Source organism: Phytophthora ramorum, assembly GCF_020800215.1.
Source record: "Phytophthora ramorum isolate Pr-102 chromosome Unknown Phyram_PR-102_s0004, whole genome shotgun sequence".
In the NCBI taxonomy this organism is placed as follows: domain Eukaryota; phylum Oomycota; class Peronosporomycetes; order Peronosporales; family Peronosporaceae; genus Phytophthora; species Phytophthora ramorum.
The window spans coordinates 3,411,138-3,438,726 of NW_027150650.1; the positions used below are offsets into that span (position 1 = coordinate 3,411,138).

The window sequence follows — 27,589 nt, forward strand, 5'->3', positions numbered from 1 at the left end:
GCGATACAATAAGCACACGCCTAATTATTCCATTTGTTTGTACGTCACGCTTTGGTTTGGGTCGATGCAGGGAGAAGACGACGAAGAAACGAGGCGAGAGCTCTACACGATCGATGACACCGACCAAAAAGACATTTCTTACGGAGCGGGTCGAGGCCCCGTCTTCTAACACCGAGAGCTTACAATCCTGTTTCTGTTGCTGTCTTGACGATTCCCCTGCTTGGTATTTTAACTACTACGATTCGTTGTCCAACTTCAGTTCAGCTACGACTTCGTTCATGGCATGGCACTCACATCATGTCCCGCGTTTGAAAAAGCGCAGCACGACAGGCCGCTTGACGGCGCGTAATGTCGCCATCGACGAGTGGAAGGACGAGCCGCCAATCTCCATGGGCCCGATCCAGGTCAGCACGTCTCCGACGGACACCTTGTGCAGCATGGGGCCGCCCGAGTCCATGTCCACCTTCGTCACCTTGGGTACGTCAGCGTCCGAGCTAAACACAAGCCCAAGATTGGCATTCTCCCGCCAGATGAGCTCGTACTCGCGGTCCTTCAGTGCTGGTCCGCGCGGGAGCAATTGATCCGACTCGTCTGGCCGTGTGGTAGAATTCGCCACAGACTGAGCACGCCGGAAGCGCAGTACTGCCGGCTTCGGTAGGCGCGACAGGTTCTCCAACGTCTGCTTGAACTTAGGCTGCGGTACAATGTTCATGTTGTTGGCCGCGAACAGGATATCACCAGGCGAAACGTGCTCGATGTTCTTGAGGTTGCTCGTGCCGGTCACACGTGCCACCACAGGGAACCGCGTCGTCGGGTGCACGCGTAGCGTCAGACCGAGTGCCGTCCCCTCGGGCCATACCACCTCGTACACGTCGTTGTCCTTCTCGATTTCTTTCTCCTTTGACCTGCTACCCTCGCTTGGCATTTGAGGCGCCGAGCCATGCCGATGACCACTTCGAGACAGCGGCTTCAAGGGGGTATCGTTGTCGATAGGGTCGCTGGAAGACTTGGCCAGCGGGGACTTGCGCATAGCATGTTCTAAGTTGCGAATCTTGTTTTGTGTATCTGCTGAGCGATGGTTCATGTCGTTCCGATGCCCACTGCTGTGGTCGGGACTGTTGATAGATCGAGGGGACGGCTCCTTGCTGGTTAGCATAATGGGCGCGGCCGCATGGTGGTGTCCGCCTCTAGAACCGTGCGGCGACACTCTTGATGCATTAGGCGAAGCGCTTGTTTGCCGTACATCATGACCTGAACGTTTGGCTTCCTGATCGGTGTGGCCTCGGTATTTGCTTTGTGAAGCATCCTGCGCGGCGTGCTGCTGCGACACATGCGGCTGATGTTGCGATTGTGACGGGTGAGCCTGCCTCTCCTGATGTTTTCTGTGGTCATTGTGCGTTTTGGCAATGGGGGTATTGTTAGCGTTCTCCTTGGCGTGATTACCAAGTGCTGCGCTCATCTTCTTGAGCGGATTAATGAAGCTTCGCGGTGTAGGGAGCGCGGGGGGTGGAGGCTGCACGGCCTTCGGAGGCGACGCAACGGGAGCGGGAGCCACACTTTGACTCGACGAAGGCGACGACGAAGGAGGAGACGATGACGTAGTGGACGCAGACGAAGATACTGACGTCGATGAGGACGCTAGTGACGAGGTTGAAGCCGTGAACGTGGATGCCGAATGCAAATCTGCAGGAGATAACGCTGCGATCGCGTCTTCGGGAGAGCCCTTCTTGAACCGAATAACCAGCGGGCGCTTGGCTGTGCGCAGCTTGAGGAGAGACTCGTGGAACGTCAGGTCTGTGACATTGTCGTCGTTGATCCACTGGATTCGGTCTCCAGAGCTGACGAACGCTGACACATTGTTCGGCGCACCCTTAATTTTCACCTTGATGGACTTGGCACTGCCCAAATCGGCAACAATCATGTTACCGCCAGCATTTGGACGAACCGTGAAGCACAGCGGCTGCTTCTTTTCCCAGATGTGGTCGTACTCTTCGTCAGTAGGGTCTGGGCGAGCAGACACCTTCTTGTTGCTCGGACAGAAGAAAAGCGACACTGGTTTCTGCACCTTCTGCAGGAACTTAATCGCCGTGTTGAAATTGCCGTCCGCGGTGTTGTAGCTGCCAATTTGCACCAGGTAATGCCCCGGCTGCACGTCCTGTACCTGCGGCGAGCGGTTCTTTCCCGTAATCCGCGTGACAAGTGGGTACGGCACGTCCTTGCTGGCAATGAGACTAATGCCAAGCGGTCCGTCAATCCACTTGATCTCGTACTTGGCCTCCAGCTTCACCGCCGGCTGCGGCGGGAACTTCTCGTTCTCAGCGGCCGTGAGCTCCTCGAACTTCAGCGCGAGCTTCAAGCCAATCTCGCTCTTCACCTTGGGCTGCACGGGCTTGACGGCCATCGGGTCGGCCATGAGTCTGCGGAACACGAGTTTGCAGGGCTTGGGCACCTCCTTCAAGTAGTTGATCGCCTCCAAAAACTCCATATCACGAGTCACTCGGCCCCCAATCCTCAGCAGCAAATCGCCCACTTCCACCAAATGAATGCCGAAAATCGCGCTCTTGCCCGTGATCTTGGACACGGCCGGCATCATCCTGGACGTCGAGTGGCGCAGTCTCAGGCCCAGCAGCCCTCCCTCCCACACGAGCGTGCACAGGTTGCCCGTCGTGTTGTTGGAGATGCTCGACGCGCCGCTCATGGAGGCCAGCAGGTCCAGCGACGAGCGTCGTAAGTGGACAAACTCCTCCTCCGGAGCGTGTTCATTCGGTTCCTGTTTGTCGTCCACTGCCAGGTCCTGCACGTCCAGGTCCATGTCCAGGTCGTCCAGGTCCATGTCCATGTCCAGGTCGCCGTCATCAGCGCTCCGTGCTCGCTCACTGCCGCTCGAGAGCGTGTCGTCATTCAGGTCGTCCAGGTCCATGTCCAGCGACTCGAGGATGTCCGCGAGGCTGTCGCGGCCGCCGCTGACGCTGCCCGAGCCCATGGCGTCGTCGTCGTCGTCCATCGTCTCCTCGCGCGCCTGTTTGGACAGCGACCCGCGCTCGGGCGCCACGGCCCCCGACGGGATCATTATGAGGTCGTCCAGCATGTCGAAGACGTTGTCGCCCAGGTCCGGCTCCACCTTGGCGAGCGACGCCGTGAGCGACTGGCGGCTGTGGCTGGAGCTGAGCGAGGAGGAGGACGAGAGCTGCATGCTCATCTCCATCTGCAACTGCATCTGCTGCTGAATCTTTTGGTGCAGGTCGAGCTGGTGCGCCAGCATCTCCTCGTTGCTCATGGCAGGCGCGTCGCCGTCCGGGGACGCGGCGAACATTCCGGCGCTGCTGGAAGGAAGTGCGCACTGAAGGGGGAAGGCCGGCGACTGGCACCTTGAGGAGGTTTGTGAAGCGTGCGACTTGGCGTTTGTATGGGTAAACACCTAATCGCTTAATGGCGAATGGTGATTGGAGGAAATGCTGCGCGCCTCTCCCGACTACTTTCGGAAGACATTTTGAGGGGATAGCGAACACGAGTGTGCACACGTCGCAGATGGAGCAGTTGAGACCGCCACGCTTGACGTGGAAGCTTAGCGGCGGAGCGCTGGATGTAGGCACTATGAAGCTCTAGGTTGCGCGATGCGACGCTCGTGGAGGCGGAACGTTTGGCATGCAGATTGTCGAGCGCTGGAGAGAGATCCGGCGTGTCGATCGGGCGTCCCGATGGCTCTGTTATCCGCACGCAGTCTTGACGGCCTCGGTACAGACTCTCTACATGTACCAAAGAGACCTGTCCAGCTGGTTGATGGGAAGGCGAGGCGACAATCGCCACGCGAACTCCGCCCCGAAAAATCCACCGCCGCATTTCGGTGGAGGTGGCGGGGTGGCTCGGTTGGTAAGGAGCGCCCTGCGACTTCAAAGAGAGCTTGACTTGGCATGTGCGACTTGGGGGCTCCCGACTTGTGAGCATTGGAACAAGCCGACGACGAGCTCAATTGAACGAGCAGTGCAAAGCAGCGAGGTTTTGCTCGCTGTGTCCGATTGCGGGCAGACGAGCACAGGCGATATGAACTTTCAGCGGGAAGGAATGCACTATACAGCGAGATCGTGAGCGGACCGTCATGAAAATATCTTGTGACGACGCGGGTGCTCGACAATGGAGAGGGCAGTAGGTTCCTGGATTAATTACCATTCCGATACGACACGAAGAGCTACCAGGTTGCGGGTTCACGCGCGAAGGTGGTGGAAGCTGGCCAGAAACCACGCGTGTTCCTGTGGCAAGGTGCAGAGAGAGCGAAATGGTTGGTGAACTTAGCCTCACGGAATTTCGGGGATGAATCGTTACCAAGTGGGTCCACGTTTCCAGCGCAACGCCGATGAGCAACACGTCGAGCAGGAATCGCACCAGGAAAAGAGCGTGAGGTAGCAGTAGCAAGAGAGACCAGTCGTCAAGCACCGCGATCGCTGCAAGTACGACAGTGACAAGGCAGTTAATCGATGTGGAAGTCCTGGCACTGGCGGTGATGCTGCGATTAAGAGGAGAGCGGGGCGAACGGCTACCACTCGCTCGACATTTGCTTGTCCTCTTGGAGACTGGTAGGCGTCAACGTGATACCAAGCAGCAACCAACATTTACAGGATCAGACTGATATCATCGAGAGTTCGTAGCTCCAACTGTTTGTGGTACCCGTGTCGGCGGGACACAGCAGCATGACTGCCAGAAGGAAGTTAGCCACTGCCACCCCAGCAATCGTGAACTGAAGCAAGACACAATGGAGAATGAGAACGGGGGGGGGGGGGGGGGGGGGGGAATGATGCGACAGATGGTCAGAGTGAGATTACTTTTCAATACGTATGATGTTGACGTACCCGTGCGAGTTTGTCAGCGTCTTCCCAGGGTAGAAGGATGAATCGGAGCTGGTAGTGGAAGGATTTCTCGTCGCCGACATCCCAAGTGTGAACGTCCGTCCATGATCAGAAGCTGCACGGGCGCCCTTTGTCGCCGTCCACCGTCATTCGAGCTGGAATTCCTGTCATGGAAGAGCAATCGGCGGCCACTCAAATCCGGTCTGCAATGGAAAACCATTCGACTCTCAGAGTGGTTTAAGTATTGGGCATCTGTCTCGACGACATGCGATGGCGGAGTAGCTTCATTCAAGAGAACTTCATCTGCTGCTTCCATCATGATGCACTTGTCAAAACTAGAACCAGTGTCAGTTGCAGTCCAACCGTCACAGGCGCTATGGTGAGACCAGCTTGTAGGCGTTTCGTTGTCAAGTTCCAGCGGTCTGGTGCTTAAATAACCCGACGCCACCGCCCCCACTTCCTTCTTCATCTTCCTGAGAGCGGAAGTAGACAACGCAGCGTGCGTTAGTCTTCACCTGCGACTCAATACAGAGCAACAATGCAGAGAAATCGGGCCATTTCCGGTAGGTTTGTACCTTGCGGTGCAGAGTTTTGTGTCTTGGACTAACGTGGTTTTACCTTCTCGCAGAGCACCCGACGGCGGAGTCGAATCCGTTCACGCTTCCATCCGATGAAGAGGTCTTTCGCATGCGAGAAACGGAGAAGCAGCGGAAGGAAGAGGTGCGTCAAGGTGGTCGTGGAGATTTCGATGGCGAGAGGATGCTAAACACGTGCGCATTCTACAGGAGAAGGGCAGGAACTCACGCCTCAAGATCTACGACAAGACCACTGCGTCGTCCAAGATCGGCAACATCCGCCGCTTCCGCTCCGATGACGCGGTGAGACCTTGACACTGCTGCTCAATTCTAGCTCTCTGTCTGACTTGGGCGTTCTGTGTGACCAGCCAACTGGCTTAGACAACTACTCGGCGTCTCAGTCGCGTCAGACGCGAGGTCTTGTCGCCGCAGCAACTGCTACCATTTCCAATGACAGACTTCGAGAGAAGGAGAATATGGCCGACTTCATTGCCAAGAAGCGTGAAATGTTCCTCGTGCAGATGTCGCTCGACACTAAACGTGAGGAGATCCGCAAACTCGAGGAGAAAGCCCAGCTAAAGGAGGAGGCTCTGAAGAAGAGTGAGCTCATGCTCGAAGAAGACGCTGTACGTTTCGACACGTTCCTGAAAGAGAACGACAAGAAAGCGCACGAGGCCATCAAGCGCGCGGAGAAGGAGACGAAGGCCAAAGCGGACAAGGTACAGGAGATCAAGAAGCTCAACCAGCAAATCCAACTGGTGCAGAGCGATATGTCCAAGCTGAGCGAGCAACTTCAAGACTGCCTCCAGTACAAGGCCTTCTTGGACGAACTCACGCCGCAAGAGTACGAAATCGAGCAGCGCGACAAGAAGCGTGCTCGCCAAATGGCACGCTTGCAAAAGCGTAAGGACAAGATCCTGCGGGAGTGGGAACTACAGAAGGCCAAGGCTCTTGCCGAGATTGAGGAGCGCGAGCGTGCCGAGAAGGAACGTCCGGACTCGAAGAACGGCAAGAAGAAGACTGACAAAGCCGTTAAAGTGAAAGAAATCATTGTGCCGCCGATGCCGAACCTGGACAGCATGCCCCTCACTAGCAGTGGCGAGGAGATCCCCATGTACTTCCAGAACCCGCAGCAGTTGTTGGACATCTTCACGGCTCTAGAGGAGAGCAACCTTTTCCTCATCCAGAACAGTCAGGAGACCGAACAAACACTGGAAGAGCTCAAGCAAAACTACCGAGAGACAAAGAAGACAATGGACCGCAAGACCCAGGCACTCAAGACAAACGTCGATGGTTTGCAGCAGCAGATCAGTACGGAAGAAGGCAAGGCCAGCCAATTGCGGCTGCGATCGCAAGGTGGCACGGGTGAAAATGCACAGGAGCGAATGCTGAAGGAGCTGCAGGACCGGGTACTGGAAGTGTACAAGCGTTGCGGCTTCGAGGCCGAAACCAACTCGTCGACGCTGTACATGCTCACAGATCTGGAGGCTCGACTGGAAGACCTGCTGAGTGCTATTGAGCAGATGCCGGAGGACTATGTGGCTAAAGCTGAAAAGGAGAAGGAGAAGGAGCGTCGGGAGCGAGTGCGACAGGAACGAATCGCGCAGCAGCAGAAGATGTACGAGGAGCGCATGAAGAAGTCGATGGAGAGAAGCATGCAGGCGCCCAAGAAGCGCAAGGGGCGGCAAGTGATGTGGCGGTCGCAACCAGCTCGACACATCAAGCATGCTGAGGACGACAACAAGGTCGACCAAGGCGACGAGGCAGATCATCACCACTTTATCTGGTAGAGAGGGGCTAGTCACCGAAGCAATAGGGAGCGTGCTTTCTTCTTCAGTCATAGTTTCGCGTCGAATATGGACTGCAGCTTGCAAGAAAATCGTAGTTTTTTTAAACTTTGACTCGAAAAGCTACAGCTTTTGTCTTCTGTTCGACCACCGAAATGTACTTCAACAACGTATGCTTCCCCTAAATACGACCACGTCAGTCGGCCATCTCGTAACTCAGAATGGCTTCCCAGCGTGAAGAAGCTTCTGGCGTCCAGTGGCAGCAGCGCCACACGCAGGCGCTGCGAGACGCGGCCGAGTCTCTGGATGTGGGCAGAGCCACCGCGCACTCTCTGAGCCTGCAGGCGGAGCAGTTGGGCCGCAGCGAGCGCGTGCTGGACGAGACGCAGGCGACCGTAGCCATGTCCAGGCGCGTCCTGCGCGGGATGACGTGGGGCGGCTGGCTCTACAACAAGTTTTCAGCCGCTCCAGAGCTTGCTGGAGACAAGGGGTCGGCAGAGGTATACAATGGACAATGGACCTGTGTGTACATTTGAGCTCATTTTTTACCGTCATTTGGTGCTATGTTTTGGGTAGATTGCAATGGGGTTCATTTGTCCAGAGTGCAGAGTCATGTTCGAGTCGCCAGAGCAATTGGGGACGCATTATGGGAGTGTCCACGAGAGACGGACAGATGGGGGACACGTGGCTCGACATTTGGGCACGAATCGCCCAAGTGGTGGACAGAATCGGCCGTCGCCGCCGCAGAGTCAAGCTGCTGCGAGTTCCATGGAGGACATTCATGACAAGTTCCTCCGGGACCTGGAGCCGCAGCTGGCGGAGCTGAAGGAGCAGTCGCTGGCCCTTGGGAGTGCACTGGACACGCAGAACGAGCAGTTGGGCCGAATGGACTCGAAGATTGGACAGGTGCATCACGACATGAAGCGCGTGGGGATCCAGGCCAACAAGATTGCAGGGAGGAAGGTCTCGGTGATGTTTCGCTTCCGGTGTGCGTTCCAAGAGGTTCAGACTGGGAGGTTCTTGCGCGATGTCGACGGAGAGGCGCTGCTCAGGTGCGTTGGAGGCTGTGCTCTTCCGTTGAGACTGACAACCTCGTTGCGTGTCAGTATGCACGATGTACTAACGTGTGTGTGTGGGAAATGTCATGCTTTCTAGTGCGGACGTCGTGGTTGATGGCTGTACGTTTCGAGCGTACACGCTGGGTGACGACAGCGACGTCTGGGGGTTCCAGAGCGAGAAGTCGAGTCAGTTTTTGGGCATCAACCGCTATGGGAACTTGAAAGTGCGTGGGGGAGACTTCAACTCGTACGAGCAGTTCCTTGTGGAGTCCAAGTCGACCACGCCCATCTTTTGCCTCGCGAGCTACTTCGGACTTGGCGGTTGGATCGCTGTGAAAGGGCCAGCAAACAGCGATAACCTCACCACCATCCGAGGCACACCTGAGAACAGGCCACTGGCAGCTCACTTCAAGATCGTGAACTTGGAGGATGGACTTGATAAAGTGTCCAGGGAGAATTGAAGTTGTGCTATTTATTTTAATTAATTATCCACAGTTTCGGAGGTGGCTCTTGGACAATTGATGAAGCTGAAAACCCGAGTGGGAGATGCCACTGGCGTGGGTACTGGTATGTCGCTCAAGGAGGCAGAGATGGCATTGCGAAGCAGTATTACGGTCAGAGAGCAGCACAAGGCCAAACTACGCGCGTTACTTTCGATTATTGCCCCACACACATGGTCAAAAGTATCTTCTGAAGTTCAGATTCGCTCTCGTACCAAGAGTGTTTCCAAAGACAAGCCGAGGAAAACAAGAGAAAGCGTGGGGGTCCGCATTCCAGAGGTTGCAGAGGGCAAGGAGATCCATGTGTTGGGAGACGTACTCTTACTAACACGAGCAGCTTCGGTGGACGTCGTCGAGAATATCCAGACGTGGCGAACCGTTGTTCACCAGGGCATGCCTCGGCCCTACGTGTACGAGAACGAAAATTACATGCTCACCATGTGTGAAGATCTCGATTTCCTGGACCAGGCTGGTGAATTGGCAGAGTGGCTCGGTTTTCGTCTTCTTCGCAACCCATTCATTGTCAACGAGGCGTTAGATGACGTCGTCAGTTCCAGACTCGCGTTAAGCGTTCACGATGACCGCTCACTCAAGTATTGGAACTCTACCAGCTGGAAGCTAAACAATAAGCTGGCCACCAAGAGGGTTGGCCTTCCGAATGCTTCGGAGGCTTCTCCGTCGAGACAAGCGTCTAAGGCTCGCTGGAAGCAGCAGCCCCCTCCTCCACCCCTCATCAAGCCTTTGGCTAGTATTTGCCCGGAAGATGATGTCGTGGACGGATTGCGGATAGCAACTGCCCAGGAGGTACTGCTGGAAGAAGAAAGTTTTCATGGCCGGCTGCGTGGGCTGAGAGCAGCGCGAGAATACGTGGATCGAGGCCCCTCGGTACTGGAACCAAACGACGTCGATAATAACGCTCCGTCTCCAACCGTATATGACGCGATGGCAGCTTTGAACATACAGCTAAGGTACGTCCAAGCCTTAGCGAGCAACAGCTGACCGCTCAAATTTCTGGCTACCCGTTGCTGTAATTGTATCCGTTTTAGATCAAAGGGGGGGCGATTGTCGTTGATTCGCCGGGAGCGTACGCAAGTAGAGCGCACTCTTCAAGACATACACAACCAGGCACTCTTCTTTTACACTTGCCTACCTCTCGGAATTGGAGGGTTTCTAACTCAGGTAGTTCCTCTTTGCAGATGAGATGGACGGAGCTACGTCGGGATTGCGATCGCACCAAGGATCATCGTGTCTGGTATGGAGGGCTTTGTTTACTGTTGTCAGCTTCTGCTGGTGTGGAATGAAAATCACACGCTATTGAGTACTCACAATCGTCTTTTGTAGGACCTGCCGTGATATGTATCGCCAAGAAGTACTGAAGACGTACAATCGCCTTGCCGAACGGTTGGAGCGTTGTCTTTCATCGCTAGAAGGAGATGAGAAATACGTCGGAGGCGCGCTGGACATCTGCAAGGGACAGCTGAGTGAATTACGGCTCGAAAAGGTAGTCCGATGTGTTTGTGCTCCTATATGTTGATCTTCGAAGAAGAAACCATCGTTTGACATTTGATGGTGTTCCCTGTGTTGAACAGGACAAGCAGCGAGCAACACGACACACTAAGAAACAGCAAGAGGAATCAACCAAGCGTAGCAATGGTCGCCAAAAGGCTGAAGAGCGTCGCAAGGTTCGATCGAAGAAGAAAAGTCTGCAAAGGCGCTCTGCGTCAGACCTCGTTCAAGAGTCTTTGCAGCAGAAAGAAGACATTATCTATGAGAATATCGCGGTAGATTTTCAGAGCGATATTCGTGCGATCGAAAGCAAGAAGTCAGGCGGTCCTGCAAGGGAACAAGAGAGCCCTGGAACTTGTCAGAAGCTGGAAGAGAAGCGCCAGCGAGCGATTTATCAGAAGCGCGCTCGCCTCGAGCAACATGCCCGGACTCTGAAAGATATGGAGTTGGTACTGGATCGCAGACGAGCTGAAAATGTGGCAATGAAATGGGAAGACGCATTGGCTCGGGCGGTGGAGCGAGAAGCAAGAAGGAAAACAATCTTGAGGTCTCGGAAGGCAAGGCTGGATCGAGTGGCGTCGTGTGCCATGTTCAAGTGCATGCACGAGATGAACGGGAAGCGGTTTTTGGTATCTGTGTATATCCGCCATGCTCGTGGCTATGACCTGGAAGGACTTCGCATTGTGGCATACGATCCTAGCTCGTCTGCTGCGTTCACAATGGAGATGCCACTTCGCGTGTTCAATTCACTGGGCTATGGTCGTACGAGTGACGGGCTGGGGGGCTTCTGTAAGTGGCTCTGTCTGCTGTACGAAAAGCGGCGTCGGCAATTCCGACTGGTCTGGTCTGGTACACCCTGTCCTCCTCCACTTCGCGTGCGCGAAAACGACCAAGCGCTTGTTTGTATTCATAAGGAAGGTGTGAAGCTACGGCACTCCGCTTCAGACCGCTATTCTCTCGTGGCGGTTTACCTTAGAAGAAACGATCCGTCAATCCTGCGGTTCGTTGTGGGCTCATGCTATGGGCAAGAGTTCTTACTGACCGAGCACGCTGTCTCCGCCCGCTGGCTCATTGTTGGCAGTGATTTGGATGTTCAGTGGAAGTCCTCAGGTCACGCTGTGATTGTGTGGAAGCACCACACCGATGCGCTCGAAATGCAAGAAGAATTATATTCGTCGCAAGACGGCGCAGAAGGAAGCGCTAATAACGCGGTAGGGCCTCGAATCTACTCGAGCGAGATCATTGTGAGACGCGTGAGGTACTCGGTCCACTTGTACGACACGGACGAGACCAAGTACACGGTGGAGCTCATCCCAAAAGCCCAAAAAGGCCAAATTGAGCAATCCAAGCCAGTGGGCGACCGACTGGTTCTCAACAAACGTGACGTCAACCCGTACGATGTCCACCTTTCATCATCGAGTTTTGCGGATTTGTTCTCGCTGATTTGCTTTGAGCACAATCCGCCTCAGGAACCGAAGAGGGAAGACGCCAGCGATCCCGCCACTCGCCTCAAGTGGAAGGCTACCGTATCACCCAAGTGGACAGGTAAGCTAGCGAACTACGTTCGGGTACTGCGCCTCGCAAAATACGCATGCAAAGTCGGCGGCGTCTTCTGTTTCGTCGCGGTCTTTGTTGTTCAGCAGAAGACCGAGTTTCGGGCGCACTTGCTACTGGAATTCACGTGGCTGGCGCCCACTCCGTCGTCATTTCCGCTCGGGGGAGCAGCGACACGGCAGTCACTTCGGATCGCTCTCTCCGATTATCTCGTGTGCACGAATGCATCGCGCCGTTTTGCAGTGGGGTTGGAGTATAGTGGCAACGAAAGAGAAGGCGGCGACGAGGAGTGTCCTTCGTGTTCGACGTATGATGCAGCGCGTACAAAGCTGCATGCTAACGATGTCGGCGTGCCAGAAACAGTATTCGACTGCACGACGAGTTGCTCCAACTGCGCGATGATTCAACAGCGACGACTGCGCGCAATCAAAGAGCTCGTTATTCATGCGGGTGCCATTGCGCCAGAATCTCTGGAGGTAATTTACCACGGATACTGTGACGTCTGTGCGACGCTGGCTCCACCGATTGTGCTCGTTGTTGGGTCGGCATTCTCGGCGACGATGAATTGGCTGCTCCCTCTTCTCGAGCAGTACTTTGTGTCCTTCGACTGCGGGAAACATGGCTTCTTGCGTTTTGCTGAGGGAGATCAAGGCCACGCAATTGCTGAAGAAGGTATCCATGTGCGAGAAACAGTTTTGCAGACGCTAGCACGGGATCAGGTCGCCGTTCTCTTCAACGCTGACTGTGGTATGACAGTAGCCAGCGCGAACTTGTTCGTCCATGAGCTTCACTGGTGGCTGTACCCGGACTTCAGCGAGCTTCCGTGTCACGTGGCGTATGCTGTACGTGCTCGATACGATCATGTTGACGATGGCAGCAGTTTCGAGCAGAAGCCAGCAGGAATATATCGTGACCATGATCTTCTAGAAGCTTTGCAGGCATTGCGCCACGCAGCTTGCCAAGTAGCAGAGCTCACCCCCGTATATCTGGACGACGGTGGTGAGGAAGGAGGTGATCATGCCTCTGCGTTCGATGCTTATCTTGTCGCAGAGGCCGTGCTCATCGAGGCCACACGCGTATTACTTCATCCAGACTACGCGTGGCAGAAACCTCGGAAGATCGTCGGAGCCTCCAGCTGGAACACCGCGTGCAGCTATTTACTGGATCCCGTTCGCTTAGGCGCCGACCTACAAAGGTGTGACCCACTTGGGCTCGGTACAGCGACTGCAGCGGTTCTGGACGAATATTTCGAGCACGTGAAGTGGCCTCATGAGTACGCAGACGTTCGCCCTTTTTTCTACGGGCTCTTGGCTTGCATGATGCACGTGCAGCATGTACGTCGGATCGTTGGTGTGAGAAGTGGCTCGCTCCAGGCTGCATTGACAGCACACCACGGCGCTGAACAGGAGGTGCTTGCACAGAACACCAGCATTATCGACTGCTCCCATTTCGACCACGTGACTGAGGCAACTTCCCACGTGGGTGTTGATGGGTGAAAGCCGCACCGTCTGGATACCAGCGAGTTGTGGACTTCCTGTTAGCCGTATCTCCTTCACCATCATGGTGTCTTGTCAATGTATGCCGACAAGGAGCAAATTAAATAGCACAACTTCAATTCTCCCTGGACACTTTATCAAGTCCATCCTCCAAGTTCACGATCTTGAAGTGAGCTGCCAGTGGCCTGTTCTCAGGTGTGCCTCGGATGGTGGTGAGGTTGTCGCTGTTTGCTGGCCCTTTCACAGCGATCCAACCGCCAAGTCCGAAGTAGCTCGCGAGGCAAAAGATGGGCGTGGTCGACTTGGACTCCACAAGGAACTGCTCGTACGAGTTGAAGTCTCCCCCACGCACTTTCAAGTTCCCATAGCGGTTGATGCCCAAAAACTGACTCGACTTCTCGCTCTGGAACCCCCAGACGTCGCTGTCGTCACCCAGCGTGTACGCTCGAAACGTACAGCCATCGACCACGACGTCCGCACTAGAAAGCATGACATTTCCCACACACACACACACACGTTAGTACATCGTGCATACTGACACGCAACGAGGTTGTCAGTCTCAACGGAAGAGCACAGCCTCCAACGCACCTGAGCAGCGCCTCTCCGTCGACATCGCGCAAGAACCTCCCAGTCTGAACCTCTTGGAACGCACACCGGAAGCGAAACATCACCGAGATCTTCCTCCCTGCAATTTTGTTGGCCTGGATCCCCACGCGCTTCATGTCATGATGCACCTGTCCAATCTTCGAGTCCATTCGGCCCAACTGCTCGTTCTGCGTGTCCAGTGCACTCCCAAGGGCCAGCGACTGCTCCTTCAGCTCCGCCAGCTGCGGCTCCAGGTCCCGGAGGAACTTGTCATGAATGTCCTCCATGGAACTCGCAGCAACTTGACTCTGCTGCGGCGACGGCCGATTCTGTCCACCACTTGGGCGATTCGTGCCCAAATGTCGAGCCACGTGTCCCCCATCTGTCCGTCTCTCGTGGACACTCCCATAATGCGTCCCCAATTGCTCTGGCGACTCGAACATGACTCTGCACTCTGGACAAATGAACCCCATTGCAATCTACCCAAAACATAGCACCAAATGACAGTAGGAAATGAGCTCAGATGTACACATGGGTCCATTGTCCACTGCATACCTCTGCCGATCCCTTGTCTCCAGCAAGCTCTGGAGTGGCTGACAACTTGTTGTAGAGCCAGCCGCCCCACGTCATCCCGCGCAGGACGCGCCTGGACATGGCTACGGTCGCCTGCGTCTCGTCCAGCACGCGCTCGCTGCGGCCCAACTGCTCCGCCTGCAGGCTCAGAGAGTGCGCGGTGGCTCTGCCCACATCCAGAGACTCGGCCGCGTCTCGCAGCGCCTGCGTGTGGCGCTGCTGCCACTGGACGCCAGAAGCTTCTTCACGCTGGGAAGCCATTCTGAGTTACGAGATGGCCGACTGACGTGGTCGTATTTAGGGGAAGCATACGTTGTTGAAGTGCATTTCGGTGGGCCAACAGTAAATGTTGTAAATTATTTTCAAAATGTTGAAAACAAATATTTGAGTTACACTTAAATAAACGTACCCCGGTTACGGAACAGTCTCGAACTCGCACGGTCGTGGTAACATGGCGGGGCTTGTGGAGAAGCTAGTGAACCTCGTGGGGCGGTGCGTCGCGTCTGCTTCTGTTGTGTGTATCCCCCCACCCTCTCTCCTAACGTTCCTCCTCTCTGTATACTCAGCGCCTTCTACTCGGACGAGCATGTCGTCGTGCTCAGCGCCTTAATCCGAGAGAAGTTCATGAAGGTCCGGCGTCTACTGTCACATTTGTTGCCTATTTTCTCAAACTTACGTATTTGTTAATTTTACAGGACGACGAAATGGGCAACGCCGTGAACATGCAGACGCGCCAGGTGCGCAAGATCATGAACGAGCTGCATCAGGACCATCTCGTCTGCGAGTAAGAGGCATCCACCACTTTTACTTTTTACATTTGTGATGCTCACTGTTATGACATTTATGATAGGGAGGCGCTAAATGACAAGCGACTGGGCGGCAGCTCGTCCACGTCGTACTGGTACATTGACTACAAGTACTTTGTGGACGTGGTGCAGTACCGACTGTACCTGATGCACGAGCACTTGAAGGACAGTGAGCAGCTGGAGATTGAGAGACAGACTTTTCAGTGCAGCGACCCGGAGTGCGGGCGAGAATATACGGCGCTGGAGGCACAGCTGCTGCTTATGCCGGGACAGTTCCAGTTCCGCTGTGGGCACTGCAACGAGCTGCTGCTGGAGTGTGACAACAATGACAGGCTGCTGCGGATCCAGAACTTGCAGCGCAAGTTTAAGGACCAGATGAACAAGCAGAACGGTATGCACGAAGGCATCTACGAGGTGCTGCGCCGCATCGGCGACTTTGTGAAGGAAGGCCACGCTCTGCCGTGTAATCTGCCCAGCGACAACCGAGCTGCTGGACTTGGAGGCAATAGCGCACGCGCTGGGAATGGGGCCAACGGAGGCCGAGGCGGCGGAAGTGGCGGCGGCGGCGGCAACCGAGCCGACGAACAGAACAGCCAGTCCTATTTGTATCCGTACGGCGCACAGGACAAGGAGATCATCGTGGATATCGCGGGCAATGACCAGGCGGAGGACGAGTATTTAACGAGCAGAGAGCGGAAAGAGGACAAGGAGGCTGCCAACCAGCAGGTCGCAGCACCGCGCGCGCTGCCAGAATTCTTGATGGGTAGTTCCATTAGTGGCCACATGGCGGCCAAGCATTTACAGGCTGCCGCTGCTGTAGCGGAAGAACAAGCAATTCCCATGGAAACTAGCATTCAAGGTGTGGATCCTCTCACCCAGAGTGAAATGACAGAGGAGCAGCGGCAGGAAGCGTTTAAGCGAGCCTACATGGCTGAGCTGGAGCGCTACAACGAAGAGAATCACGAAGGAGAGGAGGTGCAGGTACAGGTTGACAAGCAGGGTTGGGATGCAGAGATGAACGGCGATGCCATGGACGAGGAGGAGCTGGAGGACGTGGAGTGGGAATGGTGCACGGATGACGAAGGAGGCAGTTACGACGTGGAGGTCACGGTGAACGGCCAGCCCAAACGGTTGGACGGTGTGGATGACGAAGATCTGCTGAACATGACGGAGGAAGAGTTCCTGGTACGTTTACCTCTACTTGTGCTGGGGCTGAGGAATAATACTGATTTACTCTTGCTGTGCAGAGCTGCCACCGGATGTGCCTAACCGAGAATGGAGCGTCTCAGTAACCTGAAAATCTTGTATATTTGAGCAACAGAGCAGTTGGATCCATACGACTAAAAGAAGAAAAATGAGTAGATAGAAAGTGAAACCTCGACGTGGTGAGTGAAACGCTGTCACTGCATCTACTGCTGATGTTCCGGCTCGTCGTCAACGAAGACGCCTTTGTGGTGGTGTCGAATCTGTGTGATGGAGGTGACCTGTCGTCCGTAGTTTTCGGTCTTGTGGATTGCTTGGTGGGGCTCGAGGGGTGTTTTCGGCTGAGTCGCATCACGTTTCTGCATGACGGCGATCATCGGGTCGGTGGAGTACATCCATGATCGCTGGGCCAGTGTGTCCTTCTGCGGCTCGGAGCTTTTCTTGTAAACCTCGCCCATGGCACCAGACGCAGCCTTGCCACGCTCGACCGCCCTTCCACCTGGACCTCCCGCTGCAATCATCGCTCCAGCAGTCGATGCATATGAAGGCTGGGATGACGCTGCGAAATGGTTGACGAACACTCGATGCTGCGTCGAGATCAAACCGCGGTCCGGTTCTGGATCTGGTACGGGGAGTATTGAGCGAAAGCCCCGACTCCAGTTAAGCTCCGCGGTCTGGCGTATGGCCTCGTCGACATTTCCGTCGTTGATCATGCGAAGCTTGTGGCGCTGTGTGCAGGGGGATTCGAAAGGTAACTTAGCAAGTGTTCTGGAGGGCTTCAACCCCAGGAAAACATACCGGAACGATCGGCTGCGCTCCGCTGAAATCTGTCCCCGTCGTTGTCTTAAACTCTTTCTGCAGCAACAAAGCAACGGTGAGGAGGTTGCTGCGGGATCGGCAAGCTTCAGACGTCCTTACGACTCCATCGCGAGGGAGAACACCATTCAAAGGTGCTGCACGCTCCTCGTACCAGTTGTCTAGCATCATTGACCAGTGTGAATATCAGTATCCAGAACTATTCTGTCATAGCAGCCATACCATTCAGAGTTTCGCGGTGGTAGCTCTTCAACGCCATGGCGAGACCTTGGAGACTGGGAGGACGCCGCAGATCGGAGATCAAACCAAGAATGAAAGGCTAGCTTGTCATCTGCGTCCCATGTTCCCTAAGAATAGTGGCGACAATATTAGCGTCGGCAAGTCCAGCGCAGCGTGACCAGGCCAGGCCTTCCCTCTTTATCACCGTGCCTGCGAAACGGACAGATAGCTGGAACTGCTGCACCACCACAGCTTTACGGAAGAGCAATCGCGAGAGTTTAGTGGAATCGAGTCGCGTTGTCTTTGGGAGTCGACAAGTCATGAGCCATCGATTATCGCAGAATGCGAGACACACCCGGGATCTGCTGGAGGAACTCGAGCGTGACAAGGAGCTGGATGTGCTTCGCGAGTACCTTACGCGCTTCGAGCTGTTTCCGCGCCAACGGGACCCAGCAGCGGCGCCAATCCGCTTTGAAGAACTCAAAGAGCTAGCGAAGCACTGGAAACTGCATCGCCAGCGCAACTTCTGGAAGACCAACACCACCAAGGAGGACCTCGTGCGAACGCTTTATCGCCACATCAACACGAGGATCATCCCTCAAGAAGCCCGGGATGAAAACAACGGTCACGCGTCACCCTCGCACCAAATGAATAGTCCTACTGGCAGCATGACAGCAGCGTCGCCCGCACCGCCACCAGCAAGACACAACTCGGTCGCGGTGATCGAGTCGCCACGGAATCGGTCCGTCATCGAACGACCCACCCCACCACGTCGAGGCCCTCGCATCGACAACGTGTTTGGAGGCTACGGTGGGGACTTGTTCAGCCAGCGTGGCAACTACGAAGACGGCATGATTTACTTGTCGCGCTTCCGCAAGCCCACCACGCTCTCGAACATGACTGGCGAGAGCGGCTCACTCAACAGCGTCGGCGGCAGTGACTCCACGTTGAGTCGCCATAGCAGAAGCAAAGAAGAGGAAGAGGACGACGAAGACGAGCAGGAACCCAGTGCCGATGCGCTCGACTTTAGTGCCGGACTCAACCGCGAGATTCGACTCAAGCAGGAATGCGCCTTCAGCATCTACCACTTCTCGACCGTGTACGGCCACGAGCGGCAGATGGTACTGGAAGGCTGCATGTTGGCACTGAGCAAGCTTGCAGTCTTCGAAGACATGGAGGTGAAGCGATTCTGCGCCGCGTCCATCCTCAACCTCTTGTGTGAGGCAGTGCTTGTAGGCAGGATGGCTGACGAAGGTGTACTGTTCGCATTGCTCGAGCTAGCCAAAGCTCAGCACGAAGAAGTGCGACGCCACACGAGTATGGCTTTGTGTCGCTTCTCGTACGAGCGCGGCGGACAGCTTCGACTCGTGCAGGAAGGGTGCGTATCTGCTATCCTTTCCATGCTCAACGTGCCCGATCTCGAGACCAAAGAAGCCTGCGTGAAGGCGCTCATCAACATCGCCTCCTCTTCGAGCACGACCGTGGCCGAAAGCGTGGTGCATGTGCTCATGAAGCTCGCCACGCGCAAAGACCCGTCTAGCGCAAAATTTGCAGCGGAGGCTATCTGCAACTTGTCGCTTCTGAGCGGTTCACGCGCGAAGGTTGTGGAAGAAGGCATTCTGGACACGGTTTGCGAACTATCCCATCAGAGCAGTGTCGCCGCCGCCGGCGGGTCAGGCGAAGAAGCGGAAGATGGAGGTGACGTTGGGATGGTGCGAAAGCACTTGGCCACTGCACTTTGCAATTTGTCAGGGCTGTCCAGCAACCTGGAGGCTCTGAGTCACGGACGCATCCTCGAGTGTCTTGAAGAACTGTTGAAGTGTGAGAAACCTCGAGACGTGCGCGAAATGTGTGCGGTGACCATTGCTAACATTTCATCGTACCCGGCGTCGCTCAAGAACTTGGCTCTCAGCGACGCTGTCGCCAACCTCGTGGAGATTGGGGCTCACCACCCAAGCACCACCGTGCGCGAGAACACAGCGCTCTGTCTGTCCAATATGTCAGCCACCGCCGATAGTCGCGCTCTGTTGGCACGGTTCGGCGTTGTATCACTGCTGTTGCGCTATGTCGAAGAGGACGATGCCAGCGGCAGTGCATTAGCCCAACAGTACGCAGTTCTGACACTTTGCAGCATGTTGGCACATCCTGCTGCATCCACTGAAATCCTCCAAAGCAACATGCCTGCAGCTCTGGCCAAGCTGGCTGCACGAACACCACACGACCGCGTGCGGGAGCTCTGCGCCAATGCTCTCTTCAACGTATCGTGCGAGAAGAGTCTGCATGCGGTACTTCTTCAGGACGATACCATCCGTGCCATCGTGCGGCTGTGTAGACGTAAGGGAGACGTCGACGACGAAGGCGCTAATGGAGGCTCAGGAGTAGCTCCTTCCACGCCTGCAGCTGGGTCAGGGCCACCGACAGTGCTCCTGCGGTACCAGGAATGCGCACTAGGCTGTCTTCTCAACCTTTCCTTCGCGGCCGAGAGCAGACCCGCTCTGCTGCGTGCTGACGTGGTTGCAACACTTGCCAAAGTCTTCAATAAGCCACCAGTACGCGCTGATGAATTGCTACGCCAGTGCGCGGGTGTTCTGGCCAATTTGTCGTTTGACGCCGAAGCACGCGCGCGAATGGTAGCTGATCATGGCGTGCGGTTAATCCGTCGTATCATGAGCGCCGCCACTTCCTCTGCAGCAGCGGCCGCGGCTTCCGATGTCCCAGTGAGCGCCTCTGCTAGCTCGATCATTCGCGAAACACTTCGAAGTTGTTCTACTGCGTGCTGTAACCTCGCTGCCGATGCGCTGGAGAAGACCCCTGTGCTGGACATGCTGATCGACCTGTCCGCCTCTTCATATCCCCCCACGACGCTCACGTGTGCAATCGCGTTCGCCAAACTCGCATCTAGTGCTACGCACCGCGTTCAGCTCTCGCGTTGCGCCGAGCTGTACCCGGCCCTCACCCTGATGATGCGCTGCGGCGTCGAGGACATCCAAATCTACTCGGCCGTTGCCCTGTGCAACCTAGCTGTCGAGCCCCCTGCTGCAAAGCCCGTGGGTGTTCGTCACGTCTGGAAGGAAGGCACCGTGCCCGACTTCATCGTGAATGCCTTGCTGCGCATCAACAGTGACTCGACCAAGGAAATCTGCGCCCGCGCGCTCTTCAACCTGCTCACGCACGACGAACTACGCGCAGCACACATCAAGGACGGCGTGCTGTATGCGCTGGTGAAGCTTGCACGACTCGAAAGCGTCGAAATCCGCACACTGTGTGTCACAGCTCTCTACAACCTCAGCTGTGACCCAGCGCTAGCGGAGACGCTCATGGAACTCAAGGTCGCCCAGGTGATCACCAAGCTGTGCGAAATGGAGTTCAGCAGCCAAGAAATCCATCGCAAGCTTGCTGCGTGCCTGACCAACTTGGCCTCAGAGCCCAAGCCACCTGCGGGAAAGAAGCCCGTGCCTCCCAGCGACTCGACGGCTTCCAGTGGCTCCTTAAGCATGGCAGTGAGGCTGGTAGAGAGTGGGGCTCTTGTTGCACTTCTCGTGTTGTGTGAGCACGCTGATCCACCCACACGACACGCCTGTGCCGCTGCACTGTGTTTCCTATCGGCATACCGTGTCAATTGTGAGGCCATGGCAGCTCTTGGACTCGTAGATGTGCTTACGAAAAAGCTTCTGCTCGCGCCACTCGATGCAGAACCCTCCGAGTCGGAGACCGAATACGCAGGACCGGACCTCGAGCAGCGACAACAGCACGAGTACACGCTCAACGCGCTCTGCAACATATCGTGCTTTCAAGCCTTGCACGACCGCATCGAGGAAGCTGGTGCTGTACCGCAAATTATCCGGGTACTTGCTGCAAATGCGAGCCGCGGACGACAAGATGGCAACAACGACCAAGACGAAGCAATGACGCTGGCTTGTGTGCAGACCCTGGGTAACCTGACATTCCACGCGCGACACCGGCGCGCACTGCTTACCCACGGGCTGGTGCCAACGTTGCTGTGCCGACCTCAAACACTCCGATGCTCACAAAAGGTTAGTGATGTTTGCGCGGAGATAATAGCGGTTTTGTGTGAAGACTCGTTGCACTGGCACGAGCTCATCGCCACGGGTGCTGTGCGGGTTCTTCGCGAGATAACTGAAGCCACTGCGGGTACCGAAGACCCAGCATCAGCTTCTCAAACCTCACATCGTGCCTCGATCTACGCGCTGAGCCAACTTGCTCGGTGCGAGAAGTCCGGGGAGGCTGTGATAGCGGATGGGGCGTTGGATGTGGTAGCACGCGCGCTTGATCTCGGAAGCGAAGCTCCGACTGCTGGCGAGGACGCAGCAAGTAAGAAAGCCCACGAAGCTCGTCAAGACATGGCCGAACGATGTGCTGTCATCCTGCGTGCCTTGTCAACTCAGGGGGAGTCCGTATGCCTGATGCTTATGCGCGACAAGCGCCTCGTACCGTTGCTCAGCTCCATCGTGAATGCGTGCTGTCCTGGCCGCCGACAAATACAGGCAAGCAAGCACGTCATCTTAGCCTTCTACAATCTCACATCTTGCCGTGTCAGCATCGAAGAGGACGACGCAGTCAGTGTTGCCGACGGCGACGAGGAGGTTGAAAAGCTGAGAGAGAGCGAAGGCTTGCGCGGCTTGGATGCGATGGTGATAAGCGGTGTAGTGCCGTTGATCATCAGACTTTCCACGGACGGCGGGAGCGATATGGCGCCGGCCTGTGCAGTGGCACTTGCACACATCAAACACCGCATCAAAGAGCGTCTTGCTATGATCCAAGTCCAGGAAAGCGAGGGCTCCGATCAGCCTACTCGGCGCGAGTTCGAAGAGATGGACAACTTGATGGAGGCCGGTGTGGTGACGGCTTTGCTGGCTATGTTCGAGCTTGACCCTGCAGGCATTCAGCGCGTCGATCGCTTAGCGGCAGCCATGCCACTAGCGCTGCCTGTACTCCGCCCTGCCACCGACAAGGATTGGACGTTTTTGACGGGCAGCACGACACTGCGTTTCGAGACGCCCCTACCCGTGTGCTGGGACTTCCGCAGCTCGGCCATCGATGATACACGATTCGTGCCTACTGAGCCGCGCACGTTCTTGTCGGTCCTTGCTCCAGTGGTGCCTCCTTCAGGCGCCACATTTCAAGACAAACTGTATGGGCGTTTCCAGATCCTCCAGGTGCGTTCAGCCAAATGCTTGTTGCGGCTTGAGAATTCTCGCTTTGCCAAGCTAGCAACCGCCTTGATGGGCCCAGCGGGGTCAGCAGGAAGCAGTGCGAGCGACTTATCCGAAGCTATTGCGATGGCAATCGGAGAGGATTCTGAAGACCAGGATGAAAACGACCACGAGCATGGGCATTCAGCGCAATCACGGCAAAGCAGCAACGCCCGAAAATCTACTATCGGATCCGGCGCGAGATCCATTGCGGGATCGGCGAGTACTGACGACGACGATGCTGGAAGCGAGACTAGGATGCCCTCGCCCGTGAAAAAGAAACCCACAGGTCGCGCACTAATGGCGCGTTCCCCCAGTAACCGCGGAAGTGCCGCCTTCGGGATCGGTACCAACGCAGGAAGCAACACCGACAGCAACGGCTCAATAGCGCGCCGCACCTCCAAAGCGCCTCCCACCAATTCCGTGGTTCGTCGTCCTAGTCGTACCTTGACCCACGACAACAACCACAGCACGTCATCAATGATGAACAGTACACGCAGCCTCACCAACGGCCACAAGGGTTCTTGGCATCGGCTCGGCAGCGACAGCTCCGGTTCCAGCGTCACACTACCCAAGATTTAACCGAGACCAATAGTTCTCATCCACTTGCTCGTAATATTCAACCCATCACCGTGAACCATTTCATCCACCTCTTGTCTCCGTTCACCCAGCACGGACCCCTTCGAACCGATCCACGAGTCACCCGACAGCCTCTGGAAGCACGAAAATGCAGCTTCCACCCCACTATTTTCTCCAGTTCTCACCCTCCTTTACTCTACCACGATCTTGCGTCTCAACTCGTCCGACAGCTCGAGTTCTCCACTCTGCAGTGCCTGGATAAGCTCCAAATTGCCCGCCACCCGCAGCGTCTGCAGCTTCTGCAGCGTTTCCAGCTGTGCCACCGGTAGCGTCTTGAGCGCGTTGTGGCTCAGGTCCAGCGTTTCCAGCTGCGCGAGCTGCTGGACGTCCGCAGCCAGCGCGGACAGGCGGTTGCGCTGCACGTCGAGCGCCTGTAGTCGCCGCAGCGCGAACACGGCGTCGGGCAGCGCACGCAGCTGGTTGTCGGCCAGACACAGGCGCTGCAGCCGGGGCACGCGCTCCAGCGCTAGCGCCAAGCGGCAGGCGCAGGCGTCGCCCACGTGTTCGCACATGAGCTGGCGGCAGACCAAGTCGCCGGACTTGCGCAGCTCCAGCTGCTCGACACGCGCCCCTGAGCGAGCGATGTCACGCAGGGATGTAGCCGAGTTGACTGCGGACCTGTCTGAGAAGTTGCGACGTTGGACACGTAGTCGTAGTGGCGAGAGTGAGCGGCGTAGCATGAGCAGCAAGCGAGTGTGCGGTTGATGATGAGGACGGTATGAATACTGTTATTTGAGGGTAGTATTTCGAGTCCGATTTGCACCCCGATTTACCCGGGTTGTCTTTATAAGGGGTTTACAGGCCAATTGCTCATTTTTCCGAAAAAATGCTTCTTTTTTTCATATTTGTAAAAGACACGGCTTTAGTGCGCCATGTTCGGCTCCGGTAGTGCGTGGAGCCACAACAAATGGTACGTGCCTCTCCATTCTGATGGACAAGCCTTTTCCTTCACATTGCCTCTCTGCTCGTCGGCAGCGGACACGTGTGTAACCCATTCAATAACTGAATGTGCTCGATCGACACCCCACGCTCGACTCCGTGGTTGAGTGTGCAATACTCAAGCACACAGCAACAGCTTGAGAACGTCTCAAGGAGAACTTGCAGCGAAGCCAAGCCACACATCGGCGAGCCAGACGCGAGATGTGCCATTTCACCAGTGCACAACACGAATTTCGCAGACTGCCTAGCAGCGACGAACGTATTGGTCATCCAGTTCTGCGATTTCTTAGGCCCGAGATCACACCGCTGCCCTTGCACTGTAAGCCTCAGACTTCTTGAATACCAGAGATCACACCGCTGCCCTTGCACTGCGAGCCTCAGACTGTTTGAATACCAGCACACCAGAGCTTGATGCCCAAAAAGGCGGTGCTTGTCGTGCCATTGCGGTTTGGGTTCAGCAGTGCCTTTTCCCGGCATACAAGCGCCCATACTAAATTGAGCGCACCTTTTTTCTACTATGCCTCTCATTAGCGCCAGCCCGAGTCGGACCGAAACCAGCCTGCGACTTGTGCCCGCTCAGTGCAGACTTGCCCGTGCATGACGAGAGTGCGATTGCAAGGCCCCACTCGAGCTCCGCTTCCTGCTTCTCCCCATTCGGGCGCTTCCGGCCCACACTCCACTGCGCTGTAGGCTCCCGCTCTTCCGCTATCTGTGTACGCGCAGGACGCTAACTTGCTGTCTGCAGAGCACAGACACTCTACAGCCCAGCACCATGCAGAGCGAGCGGTCCTCCAAGAGCTACAGCTTCATCTCGGAAGGCTCGTTCTGCGCCGAGAGCTCCGCCTACGACTGGGGCCGAGGCGTCGGCGCCGGGGACGACGTCTACGGTCTCCGCGTGCCCAGGGAGATTCGGGTGCACTCGTCCACACCCACAGACCTGGACGACGTGCTGAGTGTCAGTCCTCGCTCAAGAGCAGCGACAAATGCCAGCAATAAAGGAGCGGGGCAGAAGCACTCGGTGGCCTTTGACAGGACGTGGGTGGACTCGGACATCCCAGTGGTGGGGGGGAGGTCGAGCTCCGCCCCGCCGTCTATCCAGCTACTACAGGAGGTGCTACACCCGTCAGATAGGAGACGCGCCGCCACAGCCCCGCCCACAGGTTTTTTCAATCATTTATTGTACGGCAGTTTACGAGCCGGAGCATTGGCGGAGCTCTTCTCGCAGCCCTACTGTGGACTGGCCATTTCAGCTGCAGCTACAGGTTTCATGCTCCCGTTCCTTGCCGACGCCTTCCAGCCGCTGCTTTGCGTCTACCTGAGCTTCAACAGCGACCAGTGCACTGCGACGTTGCGGTTCCTTAAACTACCGGGCATTATCAGCTTCTTCATCGGCTTGCTGTCGGACTTTTACCCGATTTGGAGCTTCCACCGCAAGTCATACATGCTGGGTGGCTGGATCCTCGCCTATGTCGCGCTGATGGCGCTCGTGGTGGTGGCGTTGATCGACGACAGCAACGGATTGATGAACCCTGGTGCGCGAACGTTCTACGGAGGTGTCGTCTACGTGCTACTCATGCTGGCGGCCGCATTAGGTGTGACTGTGGCATCAGTAGCTGCGTTCGCCTTTTTGGTGGAGTTGTCCCAGCGCGAGCCGATTCACGAGCGAGGCACGCTACTAGTGCAATATCTGCTGACTCAAGAGGCGGCCACGCTGCTAGCGGACATTGTGATATCGCTGGTGGTGGGGTACAACGAGGAGTCCGAGTCGACCGAGGCAGTGATTTCGATGAAGGTCATTATTTTGATCATGGCGTTGGTGGCGTTGGTGCCCATTCCTGCGGTTCTGTTTCGCCTGGACGAGGAGCCACGACAACTCAAGGTGGATTCGGTGGATCGTTCGTCCCTGGCGCATCAGCTCTGGAATATTTTGCAGCAGGAGGCCGTATGGCGCATCATTTTGTTTGTCTGCTTCTCGGTGTTCCTGTCCTCGTTCAGGTTCAACTTTGTCGACGAGGCCGTGTTAAACTGGGCGAACGCGTCGCCCGACGCGAAGCGCGTAGGCGAGATCCCCAAGCAGATCGTTACGATGTTCTCGATCTTCATGTTCCAGCTCACACTGTTTAACTACAGCTGGATTCGCATCTCCGTCGGAGGTTTGCTGCTCGGAGTGGGGGTGAACCTGGTTGCAGCAGTGCCGACAATTTTCGATAGTGTCCGCAGCGCATGGTACACCATGGCGATTTCATCGCTGATAGGTGTCTCGCGTGCTGCTGTGCTGTTGGTGACGACGCTGCCGATCGTGGAGGTTACGGAGAACTGTCTAGAGGGTGCGACCACCGGCCTCGTGTCGTCGTACAACATTCTGATCAACATGGCGATCTTGACGTTCTCGGACTACATTAGTACGTCGAGTTCGCAGCTGAAGACAGATTTCACGGACGGCGTGATCGACCAGGACTCCTCCGAGACGCGTACGCAGGTGCTGTCGTTCGTGATGGCAAACTGCGCGATCAATCTGCTGGCGCTGGTACCTATCCTCTATTTATTACCTCGCCAGAAGCTGGAGGCCCAGGAGATGCGCACGTATGGCGAGTACAGTCGTCCGGCTGGCATCGCTGTCACCGCGCTGTTCGTCGGCCTCGTTGCGTACGCTGGCACGGTGAACCTCTTGGCGCTGCTGAACGACACCAATTGAAGGATTTTTATGAAGCGGAGTATGACGTTCGGTCTTGTCGACAGCTTGCGAGAGCTGAATCGGAGTCGGGTATGAACAAGTTTTGGTGGATTGATGTGAATAAGGCGAGGCGCCGTCCAGAGTCGTGGGAGTTTTGAGGAAGCACCCAGTCGTTAGTTCCCATAGGGTGCCTAAGCCATTTTAATGAATAGAAGAGGCGGCCACACCGAGCTGCCCATTTTATCAACATGATGTCGTGTTCAACATGGATGGTAAAAAACTCAAGCTGCACCTGGCCGTGCCTGAGTGCCAGGCCATGCGTTGGAACGAGCAACGATGTCCACCCCAATATAATCCGGATTATCTTCAGGTGGCTCGCGTACTTGAACACCAGGTGCCTGCAGCATCACCCAGATCACCATCAGACCCGCCATGAAGTTGTACTTGCTCTCCACGTCTTCTCGATATACCACGCAACTTGGGCAACGGCTCCACCAGCATACAGGCCATGCCCTGAAGTTTGTCTGCACGAAGAAGCAGCTCGTAACACAAGCTCTCTCGCCTGATGCAACTCGAGGAATCTTCATGATCAAAGCCCGCCATCT

At 56.0% G+C, this 27,589-nt stretch overlaps 10 protein-coding genes across 10 annotated transcripts; 6 read left to right on the plus strand and 4 right to left on the minus strand.

The window, feature by feature from the left end:
* Window positions 1-295: 295 nt before the first annotated feature.
* KRP23_5502 (uncharacterized protein) lies at window positions 296-3,313 on the minus strand (the record flags this gene model as incomplete). Its single annotated transcript, XM_067890574.1, has 1 exon — window positions 296-3,313. One exon carries the CDS (start codon window positions 3,311-3,313, stop codon window positions 296-298), a length of 3,018 nt encoding a protein of 1,005 aa, XP_067747110.1.
* Window positions 3,314-5,379: 2,066 nt separating this feature from the next.
* Window positions 5,380-7,206, plus strand: KRP23_5503 (Cilia- and flagella-associated protein 100; the record flags this gene model as incomplete). Its single annotated transcript, XM_067890575.1, has 4 exons — window positions 5,380-5,404; window positions 5,470-5,561; window positions 5,627-5,719; window positions 5,785-7,206. 4 exons carry the CDS (start codon window positions 5,380-5,382, stop codon window positions 7,204-7,206), a joined length of 1,632 nt encoding a protein of 543 aa, XP_067747111.1.
* A 218-nt stretch (window positions 7,207-7,424) lies between these two features.
* KRP23_5504 (uncharacterized protein) lies at window positions 7,425-8,722 on the plus strand (the record flags this gene model as incomplete). Its single annotated transcript, XM_067890576.1, has 3 exons — window positions 7,425-7,703; window positions 7,780-8,255; window positions 8,359-8,722. The coding sequence occupies 3 exons, from the start codon at window positions 7,425-7,427 to the stop codon at window positions 8,720-8,722; spliced, it is 1,119 nt and encodes a 372-aa protein (XP_067747112.1).
* Window positions 8,723-8,782: 60 nt separating this feature from the next.
* On the plus strand, window positions 8,783-13,317 carry KRP23_5505 (uncharacterized protein; the record flags this gene model as incomplete). Its single annotated transcript, XM_067890577.1, has 5 exons — window positions 8,783-9,729; window positions 9,808-9,886; window positions 9,958-10,013; window positions 10,103-10,262; window positions 10,351-13,317. The coding sequence occupies 5 exons, from the start codon at window positions 8,783-8,785 to the stop codon at window positions 13,315-13,317; spliced, it is 4,209 nt and encodes a 1,402-aa protein (XP_067747113.1).
* Window positions 13,318-13,432: 115 nt separating this feature from the next.
* On the minus strand, window positions 13,433-14,736 carry KRP23_5506 (uncharacterized protein; the record flags this gene model as incomplete). Its single annotated transcript, XM_067890578.1, has 3 exons — window positions 13,433-13,796; window positions 13,906-14,381; window positions 14,458-14,736. 3 exons carry the CDS (start codon window positions 14,734-14,736, stop codon window positions 13,433-13,435), a joined length of 1,119 nt encoding a protein of 372 aa, XP_067747114.1.
* A 190-nt stretch (window positions 14,737-14,926) lies between these two features.
* Window positions 14,927-16,573, plus strand: KRP23_5507 (General transcription factor IIE subunit 1; the record flags this gene model as incomplete). The annotated part of the gene is made up of 5 exons (XM_067890579.1): window positions 14,927-14,967; window positions 15,042-15,105; window positions 15,171-15,259; window positions 15,326-16,466; window positions 16,529-16,573. 5 exons carry the CDS (start codon window positions 14,927-14,929, stop codon window positions 16,571-16,573), a joined length of 1,380 nt encoding a protein of 459 aa, XP_067747115.1.
* Window positions 16,574-16,690: 117 nt separating this feature from the next.
* On the minus strand, window positions 16,691-17,559 carry KRP23_5508 (uncharacterized protein; the record flags this gene model as incomplete). Its single annotated transcript, XM_067890582.1, has 4 exons — window positions 16,691-17,212; window positions 17,283-17,339; window positions 17,403-17,461; window positions 17,523-17,559. 4 exons carry the CDS (start codon window positions 17,557-17,559, stop codon window positions 16,691-16,693), a joined length of 675 nt encoding a protein of 224 aa, XP_067747116.1.
* Window positions 17,560-17,839: 280 nt separating this feature from the next.
* On the plus strand, window positions 17,840-23,314 carry KRP23_5509 (Vacuolar protein 8; the record flags this gene model as incomplete). The annotated part of the gene is made up of 1 exon (XM_067890583.1): window positions 17,840-23,314. The coding sequence occupies one exon, from the start codon at window positions 17,840-17,842 to the stop codon at window positions 23,312-23,314; it is 5,475 nt and encodes a 1,824-aa protein (XP_067747117.1).
* Window positions 23,315-23,502: 188 nt separating this feature from the next.
* KRP23_5510 (Protein flightless-1) lies at window positions 23,503-24,051 on the minus strand (the record flags this gene model as incomplete). The annotated part of the gene is made up of 1 exon (XM_067890584.1): window positions 23,503-24,051. One exon carries the CDS (start codon window positions 24,049-24,051, stop codon window positions 23,503-23,505), a length of 549 nt encoding a protein of 182 aa, XP_067747118.1.
* A 1,031-nt stretch (window positions 24,052-25,082) lies between these two features.
* KRP23_5511 (uncharacterized protein) lies at window positions 25,083-27,005 on the plus strand (the record flags this gene model as incomplete). Its single annotated transcript, XM_067890585.1, has 1 exon — window positions 25,083-27,005. One exon carries the CDS (start codon window positions 25,083-25,085, stop codon window positions 27,003-27,005), a length of 1,923 nt encoding a protein of 640 aa, XP_067747119.1.
* Between the last annotated feature and the right edge of the window lie 584 nt (window positions 27,006-27,589).